We start from the raw sequence: 20421 nt of genomic DNA on the forward strand, positions 1-20421 counted from the left end.
AGAATGATACATGTATGTAGATGTAGCATAACTTGTTTGTAGGTGAACACATACTAATTAAACTAATATAACGTGACACTTTTGTTTGGATTTAGTTTAAGGGCTTTTTTTTCCCATGCTTTCTCTCCCTACTCACAGAACATGTAGATCAATCAGAGAACGCATATACTGACGCATATGACGACAGCAAGACAAATATGGCACCAACACATCCAATCCGACTTGGTCTGGCACTCAACTTTTCAGTATTCTTCTATGAAATTCAAAATAATCCTGAAAGGGCGTGTCAACTAGCAAAACAGGTAACCATTTCTGCATCTAAGAAACACACAGGGCCAATTCACAAACACTTGCAATTCATCTGTTAGATTTACTAAACTGTTTTTAAAACCTAAAGTTGGATGACGGACGTCCTGTAAACGAAAGTCCTTTCATGGGGAGGTGGGTCAAAAAATCTGATTACCGTATTTCGTCAAATAGTCACCCCACCTCAAATAAACGCCCCCACCACTTTTTTCAACCAAGATGTTTCAAAAATTCCGATATTTCCATGCTATCTTGTATAGTAAGCTTACCAAGTTGCTCACATGGTCGGTAATAGCAGCAATAAATGGCGAAAATCTGTATCAGAAACCCGGAAGTGAACCAAAAGTCAGTTTCAAAAGTTAATAGTTCGTCATTTTAGCGTGACTTTTAAGCTTACCTAATGATTTTAACGGGAATTGTCGTACTAAAATGACCTCTAATAAATGCCCCCCCCTTGGGAAAATGTAACGCCCTGGGCGTTTATTTGACTAAATACGGCACGTTGGTATCAAACTAGTTAAAATAATGTTCTTCGTGCTGGAATTCATTTCACACTTGGGGTCAGCCTGCTAAAGAAAGCGTTTTTCTTTAAATTTGATGTCATCAAAGTTTGTTCCCTAAATCAAACTAAAGAGGAAAAATAATGCAAGTCTTTGAGAAATGGCCCTCACAGGTCTGTTATGTTAGGGGTTCCTGTGTAACGAACGAAGCCTATGTTTTGAAGGATTTGTGCACATGTGGAAACTGTCGTTGGCAGTGCGATGTTGGTATGCAGCTGCAATTGGCATGAGGAACCTTGTGCCACAGGGGTGTATTTTGCTAACATGTTGCCACACTGTCAAACAATACTTCATCCATGCACTCAAAACTATGAAACCTAATGGTCTCAACACTAGATTTGATCTGCTTCAATATGACGGGCTGATCTTATTATTCATGAGCCACTAACAACATAAAATGAGCATTTCCTTAAAGGGGTCAGGGGTAGCACTAGGTTGCTTTTTGGGGTCCCGGACCCACCAAAATAGAGTTCGGACCCCTGTTTTTAAATTTTCTGCAAGTTCAGGGGTCCCTGCAGACCCCCAGTTTTCTCAATAGCGCTATTGCAGACATACTATTTATGCTGCATTTGTGCAACTCGGACTCACCAAACTCTACTCCGGACCCCCTACTTTTTAATTTTCTGCAAGTTCGAGGTCCCTGCGGACACCGGAGTTCTAGCGCTAACCCTGAAAGGGGTCCACCGGTCCAGGCATCTAATTCTACACAGACGTCCAAAATTAAGGGGTCCAAATCACGGGGACAGGTCTGCCAAATCAAGGAGTTCTGGACCCCAATACCTCTTAAAACGCTACCCCTCATGGCAACAGCGTAATTTAACTTGACAGGAAAAATTTCCCAATTGACAGCCTATGCTGGGAACTTGGAAGGTGACAGACTTGCGAAGATGAGTAGTTGCCCACCCATAGCAACATTACAGAGAGAGACGGAGAGGTCTGGCTGCAAATTGCCCTTGTGGGCATTTTGGGCCACAACCAAAGATAAAAACACCCATAGAGTACCACCTCAAAAATTGCCCTGTGAGACCAGATTTTAATCTGTTTCCAGATATTTTTTTTTCAACTTCCAGATTTCTTTCTACACTATACATAAGTATGTATGGTTTAAATAAATTTAGATTTTTTTTGCTGTTCCAGACCTTCCGTTCCCCCAGAACAAACATTTTTTTCAAAGACGCACTCTAAGGCCTGGTAATGCTATAGTAAATTTTGGTTTCTCATTCATGGGGGCCAAATAGTGAACCTCCAGCATTTAAATCAGCAAAGAAGCCACAAACCACACGCTTTGAATCAAAGTTTCCTGGGCGCATAGCAAAATAACGTAATAATGTACGGGAAGTACACTATTTACCCTCCATGAGTGACACCTGAATGTGGCTCTTTGGGGTTCTACCTCTTTGACCACAACACATTGAAATGAGTAATATGCACTACCACTATACCACTCTTCACCCGGATGTGGCAATGACGTCAACACGTTAAAGCAGCTGTTTCGCTCGTGCGTCTGCAGCGTCTTTGGACGTGTGCATGAGTACACCAGCGCTTTGAACGAACGCACGAGTACACCAGCGCTTTAAACGAACGCTAGCAATTTGAGGATGCGCATGATGAAATGCGCACTGACGTGACCACTGATACATAAGGGTGAGAAATGGTATAGTGCTAGCGCATATTACTCATTTCAATCACAGGTGCCCCAGCTACATAAACCTAAATCTTATAGGCGATCCAACTAACTTTCCAACTAATATTACAGCGTGATTGGGAATTTGATTTAATATTAACATGTCTGTTTGTTACTTTGTATGTGTGTTTTTCTCCTGTGTAGGCTTTTGATGATGCCATTGCTGAACTTGATACACTGAGAGAAGATTCTTATAAGGACAGCACACTAATCATGCAGCTTCTCAGAGATAATCTTACAGTAAGTGCTGTTTTGTAGACCTGTATTATACATTAAATGGTCTGGGTTATCCTTAGAGTTACACAGCAAAGAGTTGGCATTGGGGCAAGATGTCTGTTGCAGCTCACAGGACAAAATGGGTTTGATCCATCTGCGATTCCTCCTTATCTGGCTTTGAATGAAACATTTGGAAGTATTGAACGGAACAGAACAGATTGGTTCTCACATTGCCACCTCTTTACTGTCATAAGGAACCAACCGATGACCGATGAAGCCCCCTGAAACAATACTGGAAGGGTCATTATTTCTCAAATCACCCAAAAAAAAAATGATTTTACACCTCACCCCCTTCAAATTTGTTCAAAATTGGTATATAGGGTGATTTTGGCTGGCAAAGCTCAAATTTCAAATTTTAGCTTAATAGGACGTACGGTTTTCGCGCTATGCCCCGCCCATTTTCCGTGATTTCGGAAAAAAATGGCGCGCCCGTCAATATTATCGCGACCATATCTTCGTAACGTTATGTCCTATTGAGCTGAAATTTGTGTCATTTTTTAGCTAATCTCTCAAAGAATCCAAATCTACTATCATTTAGTGTGTAGGAAGAGAAAAAATATGAAGAATTTTTCTCTTACTCCTACATTACAAATTTGACCTTTGTCAGCCAAAATCACCCTCTATACCAATTTTGAACAAATTTGAAGGGGGTGAGGTGTTTCCCATTGGGTGAATTGAGAAATAACACTATCTGTCCTAGCATAGGCAGCACCACACACATGTTCTGAACAAAACTAAAGGGGCCATCAGCAGAGTAGGAAAAATTAGCATACATGCTTATCTTTGATAATAAAGGCAACTGTTTATCGAGTAATGATGGTTTATCGCACATCATTAGAAAGGCTTCAACTAAACACGTAATGATTTCAGATAAATACTCTTATCAAGCTTTCATCAGGAAAGACAAAATTAAAAAAATCTGAAATGCTTAGCTTGAGCCAAGAGAGAAAGTTTGACATGGGGTTGCTCCTGAGGTATTTGGCAAGTTATTAAAAGGGCAAGTTATTAAAAGGGCAAGTTATAAGAGGTGAAAAGGTGAGTTACACTCTGCAGTGTTTTCCCAATGTTACAGCAAGTCCATTGGGCAAGTTGTGAACGTCACAGGAAGTGCATGTGGTGAGTTATAAATACATTTCAACGGACCCCCCGGCCGTGATGGGCAAGAGCTCCGCTCGCTATGCTTAGCAAGTTCAGGATTTTTTTGGGTCAGCTTGTGACATCTCTGCCTGTTGTATAAGTCTGAAACTTGCTGGGTAGTCCCCAATTAGAGCCAAAGCCTTATTCAGACTAACACTATTCTTGACATAGGCCTATTTTGATACATTTTGATTTACCGGTAAATTATAAATGGCGGTTAATTAACGTTAATTTACCGGTAAGATTGGTTAATTATGGTTGGAAAATATATAAATCTGAGCTCGGAATTCAATATATGCCATCATACTGAAGAACATTATGCAAGTATTTAACATTCAAGAGCAGATGAAGTGTTCTTGTCCACCTTTAGCTTTAAAACATTAAAATAAAAAAATTATTTTCATATAAACTTATGTCAATTCAACCCTGTTATAATAACCTGGTATAATCTGGAACTCTGGCGTGGAATTTTGGATACAACGGGTGGTGGGGAGGGGGGCATTCTGTTTGGTTGAAGGTATACGGGGATGTGCCACGGTTTTGGGATACCTTTTCAGCAATTTTGGAATATCTATGGGTAAGGACAGGAAAATGTGCTATGCGCAAAAAGCGCCAACATTTGCACATTTTGGGTCATCAATTTGTTAGCGCTCTTTAGTAATGTCATATTTCATTGAATTTACAACTGTATGACAAAACAGACGAAAATAGTAACTTTTTGTACAAAATATTTCAAAGAACCCCCCATAGATTTGTACATATGCTCATAGACAATGGACCATATTATGATCTTTGATGTGTTACATGACACTCTAGGACTAGAGAACAAGAAAAAGAAAACTATTTTAATATTTCCAGTGAACATTGAAGTGATATTAAAATGTTCAAACTTAATACGTCAGAATAATTCATAATCAACCTATTTTACCACCGGTTAAATATGATGTGGTTAATTAACCGGTAAGATTGAGGTTAATTAACTGACTAAGAACACTGGTTTTGACCCATTTGGGCCCTTTTCCATCCAATTCCACCCGTTTCGATCCATGTGGCTAAACAGTAATTCCCAAAATTGATTGATGTATCATTGTATGCTCTGCAAATGAGATAGCTACCAACCGACCAGATGTACCCATTGAATGTAATATGTCACATATACTCAAATGATTTCACCTGTTGCACATTTGACTTTCACTGTCACCAAAAAGCACAGAGCCACATCGCCATTGGTGCTCTTGTCTCTCAAGTTCATGCGGGAAGCTATCAAGTACATTGAGCCAATATTTCCGGCAATCCCATTTGTTCAAGTAGGATATTTCCGACAAGTTAGACATTTCTGGTTGAATTGGATATTTCTGATATGTCCATGTCAAGTTATACATTTCTGGTTGAGTTGGATATTTCTGATATGTCCATGTCAAGTTATACATTTCTGGTTGAGTTGGATATTTCTGATATGTCCATGTCAAGTTAGATATTTCCAGGAAGTTAGTAATGAAGTGATATCCCCATAACCATTGACTGGGAACTATTATTGTGTTTCTGTTGGAACCTACGAATGTTTCTGTAACCTTGCTGTAAATCACCGTGGGACTTGCTGCAACTCACAGTTGACACTTGCTGTACTTCGTTTGGCTTATAATTTGCAAAGACTCATTGCATCATGGCTTGATACAAAATCATTAGAATGGCAAGTATGCAGCTGAGTGCAGCACCTACGTTTGAACTTTTGTGATCATAAGTTGCACTTGATTGATCGTGCAGTAACAAAATAAAACCAATCTTTTTGACAAATTATAAGCCAAATAAATAATAAAAGTATAGTGTTTCTGTATCTCGCCTTTGGTCGCATGATCATAAAGTGGTCCAATTTTTAGAACATGGTAAAAAATTATCAAAAATATTTTAATATTTTATAAGATATGGCACATGTTTTATCACTCACAAAAAATATAACCTGAAAATGTTGCTTTTTTTGTTACAATACCGTACAAACCGCCCAGCAGGGTTAAGATAAATATGTATGCAGCAAAACATTTTATCATGAAATAACATTTATAATATATTTTTTTGTTCCCGTCTTTCTACAGTTGTGGACATCCGACACAGGTGACGCTGATGAAGGAGAACAACAAGAGGAAAGCTAAGAAGTGATACCAAGAAAACTTACTAGCACTCTTACTCTTATTGGTATAGTCCAAAAAATTGTATGATGTTGTTGTTGTTCCGTCTTGACTGGAAGCACTAGTATAGGCCAAGCAAACAAAACAAACAATATCTTAGGGAAATGTATAAAAGAAAAAGATTGAAAAAAAGTTTAAAAATTGTAACTATTTAAAAAAAACACCGCTTGCTTTCCAATTGTAAAAAAAAAAGTTAACAAACCTAAAAGTGGTATGTTCAAAGTCGCTGTTCCTGATTTGCGTTCATACAGCCCTGACCTTGAATGGCTGCATGGTTCAGCCTGACTTGATCCTAGCTATGATTTGTGAAAGTGCAAATGGTGTTCACATAAAAAAAAAATGATAATAAAATATTTGCCTCGCAACCATGTGTTCAGGGAATAGAGATACATGTTTTGATTTGCGATTGCTTTGTTTTGCTGCACATGCTATTGATTTTTACGTTGGAAAACAATTTTGAAACAACATTTATGCAGATGGGTGTGTCTGTGCAGGCAAAACAGAAAGCAGTCACTCCCGCTAAATAATATACATTGTGTTGTTGACTGTACAGGACAGGTAATGAATATGCGGCGTAGTACTTTGGCCTGGTTAACTTGAAGAGGTCATTGCGAGCCATATGGCAATTACACCTATATGCTGATGAACACCCTGATGGGTTGATGCGTACACATATGGTTGAGTGGCAAATATTTGCATGCTGGTGGAAGTTACTTATAGCATTCAGAAGAGAGACTGATGTGAGAGAGTTTGTGTGATATTATGAGGTGTAGAAATGATGAAATTATTGGTATTTGTTATGAACCAATAAATTGGCTCTGGCCTTTGTCAGTCAGAGCGTGTTACGGGTTAGTACACCAAGCTCTTGCCATCTCTCTAAGCTCTTGCCATCTTAACTTTTCCGACTGCAGTAAGTCTCTTTTGCAATCCTCTTGGATTTTCGTTGGGCTTGGGTACCGGTTCCAAGTCAAAAGTTTCAACCTCATTGTCGCTGGTGAATGTGGAACGATAACATCCCCAAGTGATGTCCACAAAGCGATCAAAAGGTGGGGACTGGATAGCTGGATGCGACCTGTATTGTCATGCTGACATTGTTATGCAGCAGGGACTGTCTTTTGGAATTTGCAGGAGAGCATTAATTAGCTCTTCTGGAGCCTTCAAGGAGAGTTGTTTAGACCATTTACAATAGAATATACGGAGAGAATGGTCAACTAAGGAGAGCTAAAAATCACTCTCCTATATCAGATTTAAGGAGAGCAGTAGAGAGCGATTGCTCTCCTCAAAAGGCAGTCCCTGATGCAGACTGACTTGAAACCTCCCAGGGATGAGGAAAATCCGGGGATGTCATCAGTCAATGCTGAGATTTTAGATGTATCCTTAACCGTTATACACAGACCAGTGTCTAAAATGTGCTAGAAAATTTAGCTATACAGTTGTATATTTTTTGGCGTAATGTTTTATCAGGGAATACATACTTTAATCCGCTTGGCAAAATGCGACGATTAATTGGATCACGGACAATAAAATAACGGGGGGAGTGCATTTTCTATTCTACTTGGTATTTTTTGTAATAAGGCATGATTTGGTTCACTTTTTTTTGGAACAAACATCACAATTAGTGTAATAAATGTATTTATGAAAGTGTTATTGTCAAATATTAAACATTGCTAGTGTTTATTTTTCCCCCCTTCAATTGTTTTGTTACTGAAGTGTATTAAGGGGTTGCATTTAACCAACTGAATTCATACATCATGTAAAAGCAAATATTAGAAAAAATGGCGGGTGATACGGTGCTCTTGGTGTAATCATGCAAGTTTGTGTATTTATTAGGCTTTTAGTCATTTGATTGTATACCTGGTTGTGATGAACCTCACGATGTACTATACTGTATAGGGGGCGCAATTCAATATTCTAGGTACATAACAGTAACAAGTTTATTCTTGGTAAGAAGTTTTATCAAATAAACACATTCAACTGCCACAAAGAAAAGGACTGATTGAATTGCTGGACCTTCAAAATGATGATCACATAAGTCTGGGGTTTCATCCCCTTTTTTTTTTTTTTTTTGTGTTATTTTTAATTTGTTACATAGTGTGTATGTATTTTTTGTGTGTATCCGAAGATATTTCCCCCAGGTTGTTATCCCACTTTAAACCTAGTTGTACGGAATGAATGCGGATCAACAATATTAAACTTGCCTTTCGGTCATCATTCAAGCCATTTACTGATCTGTCAAAACTTATTGCTTCACGTTCACGTTATAGGTTGATTTTTGTGAAGAAAATGGATCAGTAAACAGGATGCTGATTTAGAAATTCAACCATTGTTTGATAATTAATTGTCTTCATTACACAAAATTGGGAGTAAGTGGGGGTGGGAGAACATGATATTGTCAAATTTCAACAGCAGTTAACATCAACTGTACGCATCAAATCAGTAGCGTGTTTCTATTGAGAACGTTTCCCACCAGCCGTCCCGTTTTCAAGCTCAGCACAAACGGCTCATACTGCTATAATATCCTTTTGATGGCACTCCAAAACCGAAGCTTCTCCATACGTTGTTCCTGCATTGCATCCCGCTATTTAGGTGGAGTAGCAATTACCGCTGCCAGGGAGTGGTAAAGGTGGTGTGTTAGTAGCAGTACAACAACCCCTGTGTTTTGCTTCGTGTTCAGTATAAACACGCTATTGTTAGTTTGACGATGTAATTTTACAGAAACTGGGTAAGGAATTAGGATACCAAGTTTGTTTGAATGCTAAGAATGTAATTACACAATAGTACCCGATTGTATGTAAGTTATATTTCTAGATTTTGTTTTTGTTTACATGCTGAACTTGATTAAAGTGACAGCCAAAGTTTTATTCTTATTATGGAAATATTGTCTGTTTTTTTGTTTTTCCAGTGGTGTAATTGCCATTTACTGAAGCCCCACTTTCTCTGTAACCACTAGTGTATAAATTTAAGCCTGCCAGTATTTGTATTTGTACCATGTAACCCGTCTGGTAGATAATACAAAACAAAACAAAAAAAAGCTGAAAAATATTTAACAAAATAATAATACAAAAAAAATCTTTTAACATTGTGGTAGATAGTAGTTTGTGTTTCAACATCTAATATTTACAAATAACCAAAAAAAGATCACAAAATATTATGAAAAATGTATAAAAAAAGAGAACATCATGGCAGGTTTAGAGCAGGTTTGCAATGCTTCGCCAAGCATGGTTGGTAAATAAAAAAAGCAGGTCTGCTCTTACGACAGTTGGCCCAGAATCATATTCGAGTGTCAAATGAAATTGATGTGCGCTGTTTACTGAACTCCAAGTAGATTTTTAAAATATCAATTAAGTAAATACAGTGGAAACTCATTAACACGAAGTTGTGCGGAATTCAAATTTTACTTCTTGTTATCAGGAGTTTGTGTTATCCAGTTTTAATAACATGTGAAATGTATGCTTGGGAATGTAAAACATACTTCTTGTTATCAGGAACTTCATGTTAAGAGGGTTCGTGTTAACGAGTTGCCACTGTAGTTTGTACAATAGCGATGTACCTATTTGAGGATCAATTTATTTACTGTCAAGCCAGCCTGTAGCCGTAACTAGTCACAGCCTGTAGCCTTAACTAGTCAAATGAACAATTGTTGTCATCAGTGTAATCTTACACATTACATGATATTGTACATGTGGGTTTGCACTCTTGCACCTCTGTTGTCAAAACCCAGCATATGACACGGTGTGGTTGATTGTATGAAATAAAGAGGCAAGTTCAACGACCTTTATTTTTCGATTCATGAAATGTTGTCTTGTTGCTTTGGTGTTCAGTCTACCTGCAGTCATCTATTGCCAAATTAAGTCAGGTTTTATGAAATTGAAAGCACCAGAAATACAAAGCACCAGAAGGAACCAGCATCTTATTGATTGCATGCATGGTGACCCTTGTGATGTCATGACATGGTGCATATCTCATCACTGGGTTATGTCAAGGAATAGGTTCATAAAAAATAGGAAAGGTTCATAAAGTCTTTTACTGGCTGCTACTATATTTCCGGGTTTATTCCATCAAATTGGACAATAACTGGAGCTTGCCTTTGTTTATGATAAGAAAGATGTTGTCCTTGGGATATACTTGGGATTTGAAATTATTCTGACATGTAGAATCAGAAAATGATCACAATGACAGCACTACCATAGAGCATAGACTTCATTCAAATTGTTTCAATCTGCCCAATTTTGAATGTATTGCTCGACTTGGACTAGTATTAAAACATATATTTATGGAAGAGAAGAAAAATTATGCCACAAAATGATTGGTATGAACTGAGCTACCAGTAAAAGATACTGAATTAGAAATATTCATGAAATCAATCACCATATGGTACCCAACTACAGTTGAAAATGCCATTTGGTGGCATGTCATTGCATTTGTACCTTCCCTGCAACACTAAGGCATTTCAGTGAAGATGTTTTGCCTGTATAAATTGCACAGAGATGCGGTTTTATTTTCTCTGTAGTTGGGTGCATCAATGCACCAGTGTACCGTGGTATATCCCACTGTTTTGTTCACATTTTTACCCACCTTACAATTATTGTTAAATATCTATATAGAAAAGATCAGAACAGTTTTATATTGTAGTAACTTAGTTGAAACAACGTGTGTATGATATCCAAAAACTCGAATATGTGAAGAGGTAGCCATTTCCACGCCACTGAAAATAAAACTGTGGACACTTGGAAAGCGAAATCTGTGTAGTATTGCACTTCCAAATATCCTGCACTGTCACTGTGTTTTTACTAAAGGGCATGCATCTTGTTATTTCGTGTAGGCAATATATCACAAATGTATTTTTATTAATAATTATAATGCCTAGCCATCAGCAAGCATGAAAAAGTTCTCCGAGCTGCAAAAGGCCAAGCGCTCTGCTTACGTCCAGCTAGAACATGCACATGTATCGCTTGTTACCTCTTGGTGCTTCTGGTGTACAATTGAAAGTCAAAATGAACGTTAGTTGTCATAAATCAAGAAGGCGTCATGCTTAATCCGACTGTAAATGGGTAAATGCCAAGTATTCTTTCAAACATCTGTATCTGTTGGGGCCAACTTTGACCAAATTAGGGGCATACTCGTGCAGTGTGGATGATGCGACTAATGACACGAAGATACGTTTAATTATAAACGGTGATAACAGCTTTTAATGACTAACCTGCCAGAGAAATAATGTAACATGGAAACACCACCCTTGCTTTAGATCTTTAACAATATTATTGTAGTGAAACAAAATCTTAAAGTACAATGTAGTTAATTAAAGTGGCAGCCCTACTACATGTAAGTGTAAGGTAATAATTTGAGAGACACAAATACATGCAAGCTTTTCTGCATTCTCGATCAAGTTACATTTTTTTGTATCGGATGCTTATTTTGACTTTGTGGGGCAGAAACTTCAAGAAGACATTCAAGACGGGTTGTAAAATGGGCAGCTATCCCCTGCAGGGAATTTTGTTATAGAGAATGCAGAAATGCTTGGCTTTATCAAATGAAAAATAAGTTAAAAGGCAGTTGATGAATGTTATGTGAACAAAACCGTTGACTGAATGACCTTAAATGTAAAATTGTTTCAAGATTAATGTATGTAGACTTCAAACAAATTACATTTGTATTGACGCTCCGATCTTGTCATGGGTCAAAGGATTTGTTCACATTGAACAGAGCAACAGTCCTGCTCCTACAATGTATACATGTATGTTTTCAAAGTATACTAGTATCTTATCCTGTGAGTTTGGTGGATTAATTTTTTTCCCTCAACAGATTTTGATGCCATTGCATGTTGTTATTTGGAAAGGAAAAAAAGAGCTTTTGATGTCTACCAAATGTTATTGAATTTCAAACTTGTTTGTACATCAATAGGTAGATCACAGAAATTGGCATTAAACATTCATGTATCTAAATAAGTTGTATTGGTCTTATTTCTGTGTGTATTAATGGTTTGAAGTACAGATGACTAAAAAGTACCCCTTTGATGAGGGTGACATTGTCCCAACACAACATGGTTATACTTTGCATGGTCGGCAAGGGTGAAAATAAGAGAGCTTGTACCAGGCAAAAAAGTGGCCCCTGGTTCACCAAGATTTGGAGGAACCAGGGGCCATTTCCAATTACCAAGGGGCCAATAAAAATGCTGGATGAGTTAAATAAGCATTATTTGCTTTGAATTTTATATTTTTGGTTCACTATCCAGGGGGCCAATTTTGTGAAAAAAGTGTCCCCTGGTCAACTACAATTGAGATGGAACCAGGGGCCATTTCAGAGTTTCTGGGGGCCAAACGGCTCCTGTCTCCCACTTAATTTCACCCTTGATGGTCGGGTTATTTATGCCGAAAATTGGGGCCTTTGACGTCTATTTATGTCTAATGCACTTTTCAACAAATTACTCATATTCGTCTCACTTGGGTGATTTATTGTCATGACATTTAATTCAATTCCTCCGTTATCCTACAAATGCAGCAAATTTGGATTGATTCCAATTGAATACCTGAGTGGAAGAAGGGCCCAACTCCATAAAAACTGTTTTTGAGATATTAAGAAAAAACTTAATATTTGGAAAAGTTTTATAGACAGAATGTTTTCATCTTCAAAGGACCTTAAATACATGAACATGCAATATTACATACATTCAAAATTATATATTATGTTTCCATGGCAACGGTACAGGTCTTAATACGAGCTGGAGTTGGGCCCTTCTTCCACTAATATGTATTGCAATGCCCAGTTCCGTAAGCAGATGTGTTATAAATAGCTACAGAAATTTGATAATTATCCATAAATTGCACCAGTAGAAGCATGCAATATGTTAGCATGAAAGTTTATTGTAGTGAAAAGCAGATTTCATGGATGAACAAAATTCCTCTTTAATCTAATATTTGTGGAAGAAGGGCCTAACTCCATGGAGTTGGGCCTTTCTTCCATGAAAACCATGATTAAATGTACGTGGAAGACTATTTAATGCTGGGTCTAACTCATTTTTTTTTTTTTTTGGAGTTGGGCCCTTCTTCCACTCAGGTATTCAATTGGAAATTGGGACTAAGGCAGGGGTAATAGGGTACCTGAAATTGCAAAAAAAAAACCCAATGATTTCAAAATGGATACAAATTCAATGCATTTTAAAATCATTTATGACATGAACACAAATGATCACTTTGCCTATTAAAATTATTTCGGGTACCCGGGCAGGGAATTTCTACTCGGGTGATGTAATCTCGGGCGGGTACCCATGAGTCTCCCAAAATTCCCTGGTTTAGTTGGGACATGTGTTAACATTACAAATTATATATGCGAAAAGATATTGTGAGGGGAGAAGTAAAAATTGGAAAACAGAAGAAATTCAATAACCAATGAAATCAGCCACTTGAAATGACCCAAGCTGGCCAGTTTCTCATCAGCTCTTTGCATCTTGCTCCTTATGGTAATTAGAAAATTTTCAATATGTCAATTATGGCACTTCCTGCTTCCAGAAGGAATTGTTATTGTATTATAGCCTGCTTAGGCCAAAAAAAAAAGTTGTTTGTTTGTCCTCCACCGCCCGCTCTTCAGATGAAGGCCTGACCAATATTTTTTTTTTTTCAAATTTTTTTTTTTTTTAAATAAAAATAAGTAAAATTTTTTTTAGATCTTGAGTATCTCTGGACCTAGCTAGAGCTAAATACTAAGATCTTTCATGGTTGAAAATTTAAAAAGCCCCCCAAAAACATTTTGTGTCTTCAATATGCAAAGTTATAACTTGTGTTCATGTCATAGTCTATTATTTTTAGTGACTTCAAAATACATTGGATTTGAAATCATATTAATGAAACAAAATGTTGGTTTTTTTAAGTCATCATGAATGATTGTAGCATTTAGCTCTAGCTAGGTCAAGGAATGCGTCAAATCCAAAAAAAAAAATTTAAAAAAAAATCTGCCCGCCCGCACATCCTCTTTCAAAGCTGTGGAGGACAAACAAACAATTATTTTTTTTGGGCCTTACGTAGTTCAGTCGGGTGTGGTTACAATATGAAATTTGTAATTACTAGGAAGTGATTATTATTCACTGTGTACATGCAAGTAAAACGGGACATTTTCTGTGTGCAAAGCAATACTGCAATTAACTTTCAAGATCAAGAAATAGAAATTAGAATCAAATTTTTCAACAAAATGTTGCAGTTAAAGCAATGTGTGATTTGCATAAAGAATAGATTCTTATTTAAATGTTTGTTTTCACTGATCACATTATCCACTTTTAATTTCGAGCCAAACAAATGAGGTATAACGAAGAAAAATGTGATTCATTCCAACGCCTACATGCAGAGGAGGCTTAAAGGCATTCCTACAATGCACTATGATTGGGAAATTTGATCAATATAACCTAATTTTAAAGGCAAAGTCACCATTGCCACACACACAAAATGGTAATTTTAAAACTGCAGCCAACGAGCTAATAGTTGAGACTTAGGAATGATATTTGATTTTCTTACAGGAAACATTCATATTGTCCCACTGCATTAATTTTATTCCTAAGTCTCGATGTTTTGAATGTTAAATAATAGGATGAAAACACCAGATATTTGCACACAATTCCAATGCAAGGTATGCTCAACTGTACTACATGTGTACAAAAGCCAGACATACAAGGTCAGAAACCCCATTGGGTTGTGGGAAGGTCTTTAAACATCCTCTGGCCTACATGCGTGTACTATGTTAGTCGATCGTATTACATGCAATTGCACGGAGCATCGCGCTCGATGTGTGTACATACATGCTGACATCCACGGTACATAATATGTTAGCAAGTACTCGATCGCAAGAACTCGGAATAAAACCGGGGGTTTTAATACAAAAAGTTAAATTTTACTGTTATTAAAGCACTTCAGGCTTAGTCTTTTACGTGGTATTTTAGTATACCACTGGGCATTATAATTATGCAAAAAGTAGAAATCCGAGTAAAATTGAGGGCGTCGCTGTGAAGCAAATCACACATTATGGCTTTAAGGGAAAGTAAGATCACAACGATGCATATATATCAAGAGACCCCAACCCAACAGACACAAGGTTATTATTAGGCCACCTTAATTTGCTCTTCAGAAATTGAAAACCAAATATGCAATGCATTTTTTCCCTTAATGTGTGTGGACTTGTAAGCAAGTACCGTATTGTTCTTAATAAGCGCCCAGTCTATATTAAACGCCCACCCCAAAATATTTTCTAATATGTAAAATGATAATTTGTGTTCATGTCATGGTCATACTCTATTAATGATTTCATTATGGATACAAATTATTATCACCAAGACTACTAGTCCAGTTACTAGTGCTGTCGGCAACTGGTGCTCCTCCCCATACAAATTCAATGCTATTGTAATTGTTTATCACCAAGACAATACTGTTGGCGTCCGTGCCATTGTCGCTTGAAACGGCTTTTATAAAGGTAAAAACGTACACTATAAATTAGTCCCTAATAAACGCCCACCCTTCATGAAATGTCACAGCCCATGGGCGCTTATTAGGAACAATACGGTAAGTAAGAAAAATGTGTTTGTTGAGAATGTGTTGTGCCACAAAAACATAGCTATACAGTAATTGACCTCCATGCTTTTGAAAAACAGGATATGCGAATAGACTGATATTTTTCTTTGCATTTAATTATTTAAAAAAAGATGTAAAAAAAAGCATTATGTGCACAATTTTACCAACACTACTAGTATTCACTCTAGATAGGCTTTTAAAAGAGCTGCAGAATGCTCTTCTGCATGCTATCCTTTGAAGTATAAAGAATTGGTCAGGCCACCTTAATTAAATCCAAATTTGTATGTATCCCTGGCTGTGAGACATGCTTTTTGTGCAGAAAGTATCCAATGTTTGTTGCAAATGTTGGAATTGTAGACAAATAAAGTCACTGCTACAAAATAATTCTTCTGTGAAAACTTTATGAAAACTTGAAATCAAATAGGAATTTTTATTTTTGCCTTTAAATAAAAAAAAAAAAAAGACATGAAAAAAGAATTTTGTGATTTTCAAAGAGAACTATGTTTTTACTAATGCTGCAGCTTTGAAATTCAGGATTTAATTAAGATGGCCTCATCAAGAGGAAATATCATACTCATGGATATGCAATGGCCAATTATTGACCATCCTGAAGTGTCTACACAACAATGGGGGAAAAGGTGAAAGTCTTAATCATTTCGCTTGGACATCTGAATTCCTTTGTTGCTTTACGCCAGGATATTTAGGTTCCTAGCAAAATGTTGAGATGTATCGCAATACACTCAAATGATATATCACAGGTATTAACCTCTTAATTAATGCCTTGCAATTCACTATATGGTATATAGACATCCCTTGGAGTGGACAGCAAAGGTATGGAAATAAATAATGAAAGGGCCACTTTGTGATCCATGGCCTCATCACCTCCCACCCCCAAAAAAAACTGACACCAAAAGAGTTTTATAATATCATTGGAAATGTACCTGTAGTTCTACCCAGCAAATTACAGAAAAATGTTTGTGTGGCTGCCACCATCTTCAATTTGAACCCAGAAACAAACTGGAAGTGAGTTTCACTTCACAATCCTGATTTTTGTTCTATTCACAATTTGCTCCTAAATAATATGCCCCTTTCGAAAATTGTCGTGCCCGGGTGTGTTGATTAGGAACAATACTGCCCTCTTCCAGGATCCAAACAATGCTCTATCATGGATAACGTAAGTTGTTTGACTTCACCATTCGTATGTCCCTCCATGTATTCCGCCATGTCACTGTTCAATATTTTACAAGTGCATGTGATAAAATTGTGATTAGACTGGGTATGCAACATGGTTGCATTGGCGAACCATACTGTTTGAGCCTAAAAAAGATTTTTGGCTGCTTTTCTCCAAAACGTGATAATATGAGATGTGACAACACTTGGTACATTTAAATAAATTTATGTCCTTCAAGAGGATGGTTATGGAATCGAACTAAAGACTTGTCCCTCTGTCGTCTTAAGACTGCCCACCAACCTGGCTGACTGTCCACCAACCTGGCTGCCGTTTAAATTGTTATACTATTCTGGTTGGTTTATTTCCCATGTCTGTACATTTATGTAGTTAGTAAAAAATATACTCCATAAACGATAGTAGTTCCAGATACATCATACAAGCTCTGGTGACCCCAACATGCACATAGACAATCACTCTCCAAGAACACACAAGTTTTCACTAAGGAAGAGAGCTTACTTGTCTAGTTTAGGTTTAGTTACAACTTCTCTGTCCTGTATCCGTCCCCCTCCCCTCATTTTCAATGTATGGCCAAGGTTGAGAGGTCCCCAATATTTAAAATGCCCATGTTTTGTGTTTGTTTACAGAACAAGTGAAAGATTCAGAAGATGCCTACCTGAATGCATTTGAAGAAGCAAAGAAAGACATGGCACCAACACATCCAATCCGACTTGGTCTGGCACTCAACTTCTCAGTATTCTATTATGAAATTCAGAATGCTCCAGAGAAAGCGTGTCAACTAGCAAAATCCGTAAGTAGAGTTGTATGAATTACAAGAATAGAAGTTTTTAAATTGATTGACCACCGTCTAGCTTCCTCTTAATGGTAATGGATGCCTCTGTCACTCCCACAGCTGCAGCCTAAAAGTTGAAGATGAAAAACTACACACATGCATTCCTAATTAGCGTTTAAGGGGGTACTACACCTCTGGCCAATTTTGTGCCTGTTTTTGCACTTTTCTCAGAAATTATAGCGCATTGGTGACAGGTAAGATATGTATATTATAGGGGCAAAGACTACAAATACTGCACTGAAAATTCAGCAACTCAAGGCAAGTAGTTATTGATTTATAGATCAAATATTGGTTTTCCCTCATATTTGACTGTAACTCCACAACTGTTGTCTGTGCTGAAATAAAATTTCCAGTGCAGTAGTTGTAGTCTTTGCCCCTATAATATACATATCTTACTTGTCACCAATGCGCTATAATTTTTGAGAAAAATGCAAAAATAGGCACAAAATTGGGCAGGGGTGTAGTACCCCTTAATCTGTTTCTACTTAGTTCAATTGCAGTGGGTGTAGAGCTCTACTAATTTCTTTTTTCGCATTCATATGCTGGTAGCATCTGATGTACGGGAAAGTCCCACTCCCACATCTATAGGCCCCGGCAAAAACACAATTTTTTGAAGTAAAAAACAAGATCCAAAATTTTGAAAAGCGAGAAAGCGAGATTTTCCCCGAAAAATGGCATAAGAAGCTTTCAAAACGCCCGAAAATGTGAAAAATCAAAAAAAAAAAAAATCAAAAAATTTGCTGCCCTCTATTGATCAGAAAAATGTTTAGATGTAAATAAACCAACCTGCCAACGGCCGGCCGGTGTCGAAGAAAAAAGACAAAAATTTGACATTGAATTGTTTTATAGTCAAAATATTACAGTAATTCAATAATATAATGATATTTGGCCTAAACTTGAACTCATTTGAAATGAAATGTCAGTTTTTATTGAGTAAAGCATTGCTTTTTCACTCGACCTTGTGCTTGCAATGCTGTTGAATTCTGCACTTTGGCGAAGTTGGAACTGCATTTTAATGGAATTCGGCGAACTTTTATGGCATAAAGCAACATTTTTAGAGTAAGTGCACTGCTTGAAAACTTTTTTTAAAAGCGAGATAGTTGGTTAATAGCGAGAATCACAGCGTGAAAAGCGAGATCGCGTTTTTTGCTGGGCCTTGCACATCTATATGATCTATAATAGATGTTTTATGAACCCCCTGAGCACTACCTGCCGATCTAACATTGCCTCTGATTGGTCAATTACATGATATCTGCATTTTAATCACCATTCAGAAATCAGAATAGAGTTTTGCAAATAATCCAACCCCAATTTTTTTGCATGGTGAAATTATTCTAACAATGTTGCTGATTGGTCTAATTGATAACGAAAACTCCTTTTTGACCAATAGGCCGGTAGTTCTCATGGGGTTATAAGCTTTATCAACACGTTTTTCTCTACACTGTGCTTGCTCAAATTTTTGCAGGTCCTGTGTACCTGAATGGTAGGAAAATCATGGGCGCTTGTCTACTTTTGCGGATATTTGACCCAAGGACCTCCCTTATTTTGAGGCCTGGTAATAACAATCTTACTTTGAACATGAAGAGAACCAAGTTCATGGTCTTTGGTACTTGTCATGCATTGGGAAGTTTTAAGAGGGAGTATTCTCTAGTAACCCCTTATTTAGCATTGAAGATTATAATGTTTTTTTTCCTCCTGTGTAGGCTTTTGATGATGCCATTGCTGAACTTGATACACTGAGAGAAGATTCTTATAAGGACAGCACACTAATCATGCAGCTTCTCAGAGATAATCTTACAGTAAGTATTATCAACTTCGGTTCAGCACATCTTTTTTACTAGATTCACTCAAAATTCCAACCCTGAAGTATGTATGTTTTAAAAACAACAACCAAGACTACTGAATAACTCACTGTAGTCAGGATAGCTCAATCTATAATAGTGATGTAGCTTGCCTGCATGTGATGATACTCAATATTGCTTAATAGTGTAATCACTCCCATGACAGCCCTCAAAAAGTTCCTCAGGAGAGTGATATGTAGCTCACCTGCACTTACGGTACTCAGTGATGCTCAATTGAATTCACTCCCCTGACAGCTCTCCTAAACTTCCTCAGGAGAGTGATATGTAGCTCACCTGCACTTAAGACACTCGATGATGCTCATTTGAAATCACTCCCCTGACAGCCCTCCTAAACTTCCTCAGGAGAGTGATATGTAGCTCACCTGCACTTACAGACTTAAGATACTCGATGATGCTCATTTGAAATCACTCCCCTGACAGCCCTCCTAAACTTCCTCAGGAGAGTGATATGTAGCTTACCTGCACTTAAGATACTCGATGATGCTCATTTGAAATCACTCCCATGACAGCCCTCCTAAACTTCCTCAGGAGAGTGATATGTAGCTTACCTGCACTTAAGATACTCGATGATGCTCATTTGAAATCACTCCCATGACAGCCCTCCTAAACTTGATCAGGAGAGTGATATGTAGGTCACCTGCACTTAGATACTCGATGATGCTCATTTGAAATCACTCCCCTGACAGCCCTCCTAAACTTCCTCAGGAGAGTGATATGTAGCTCACCTGCACTTAAGATACTTGATGATGCTCATTTGAAATCACTCCCCTGACAGCCCTCCTAAACTTCCTCAGGAGAGTGATATGTAGCTCACCTGCACTTAAGATACTCGATGATGCTCATT

General features: G+C 37.5%; 1 protein-coding gene across 2 annotated transcripts in view; it reads left to right on the plus strand.

Moving 5' to 3' along the window:
- The window catches only part of LOC140162826 (14-3-3 protein gamma-B-like), a 57489-nt gene that overhangs the window by 29359 nt on the left and 7709 nt on the right, over positions 1-20421 (plus strand). Inside the window, exons 4-6 of one of the 2 annotated variants that reach the window (XM_072186126.1) lie at positions 139-302; positions 2695-2790; positions 6054-9924. In XM_072186126.1, coding sequence (XP_072042227.1) covers positions 139-302; positions 2695-2790; positions 6054-6110 — 317 coding nt within the window. In that variant the 3' untranslated portion in view covers positions 6111-9924. Of the gene's footprint in view, positions 1-138; positions 303-2694; positions 2791-6053; positions 9925-17509; positions 17674-19418; positions 19515-20421 lie in introns of those variants that run through there. The other variant, XM_072186127.1, reaches the window with a different exon arrangement.

Source organism: Amphiura filiformis, chromosome 10 (genome assembly GCF_039555335.1).
Source record: "Amphiura filiformis chromosome 10, Afil_fr2py, whole genome shotgun sequence".
Lineage (NCBI taxonomy): Eukaryota > Metazoa > Echinodermata > Ophiuroidea > Amphilepidida > Amphiuridae > Amphiura > Amphiura filiformis.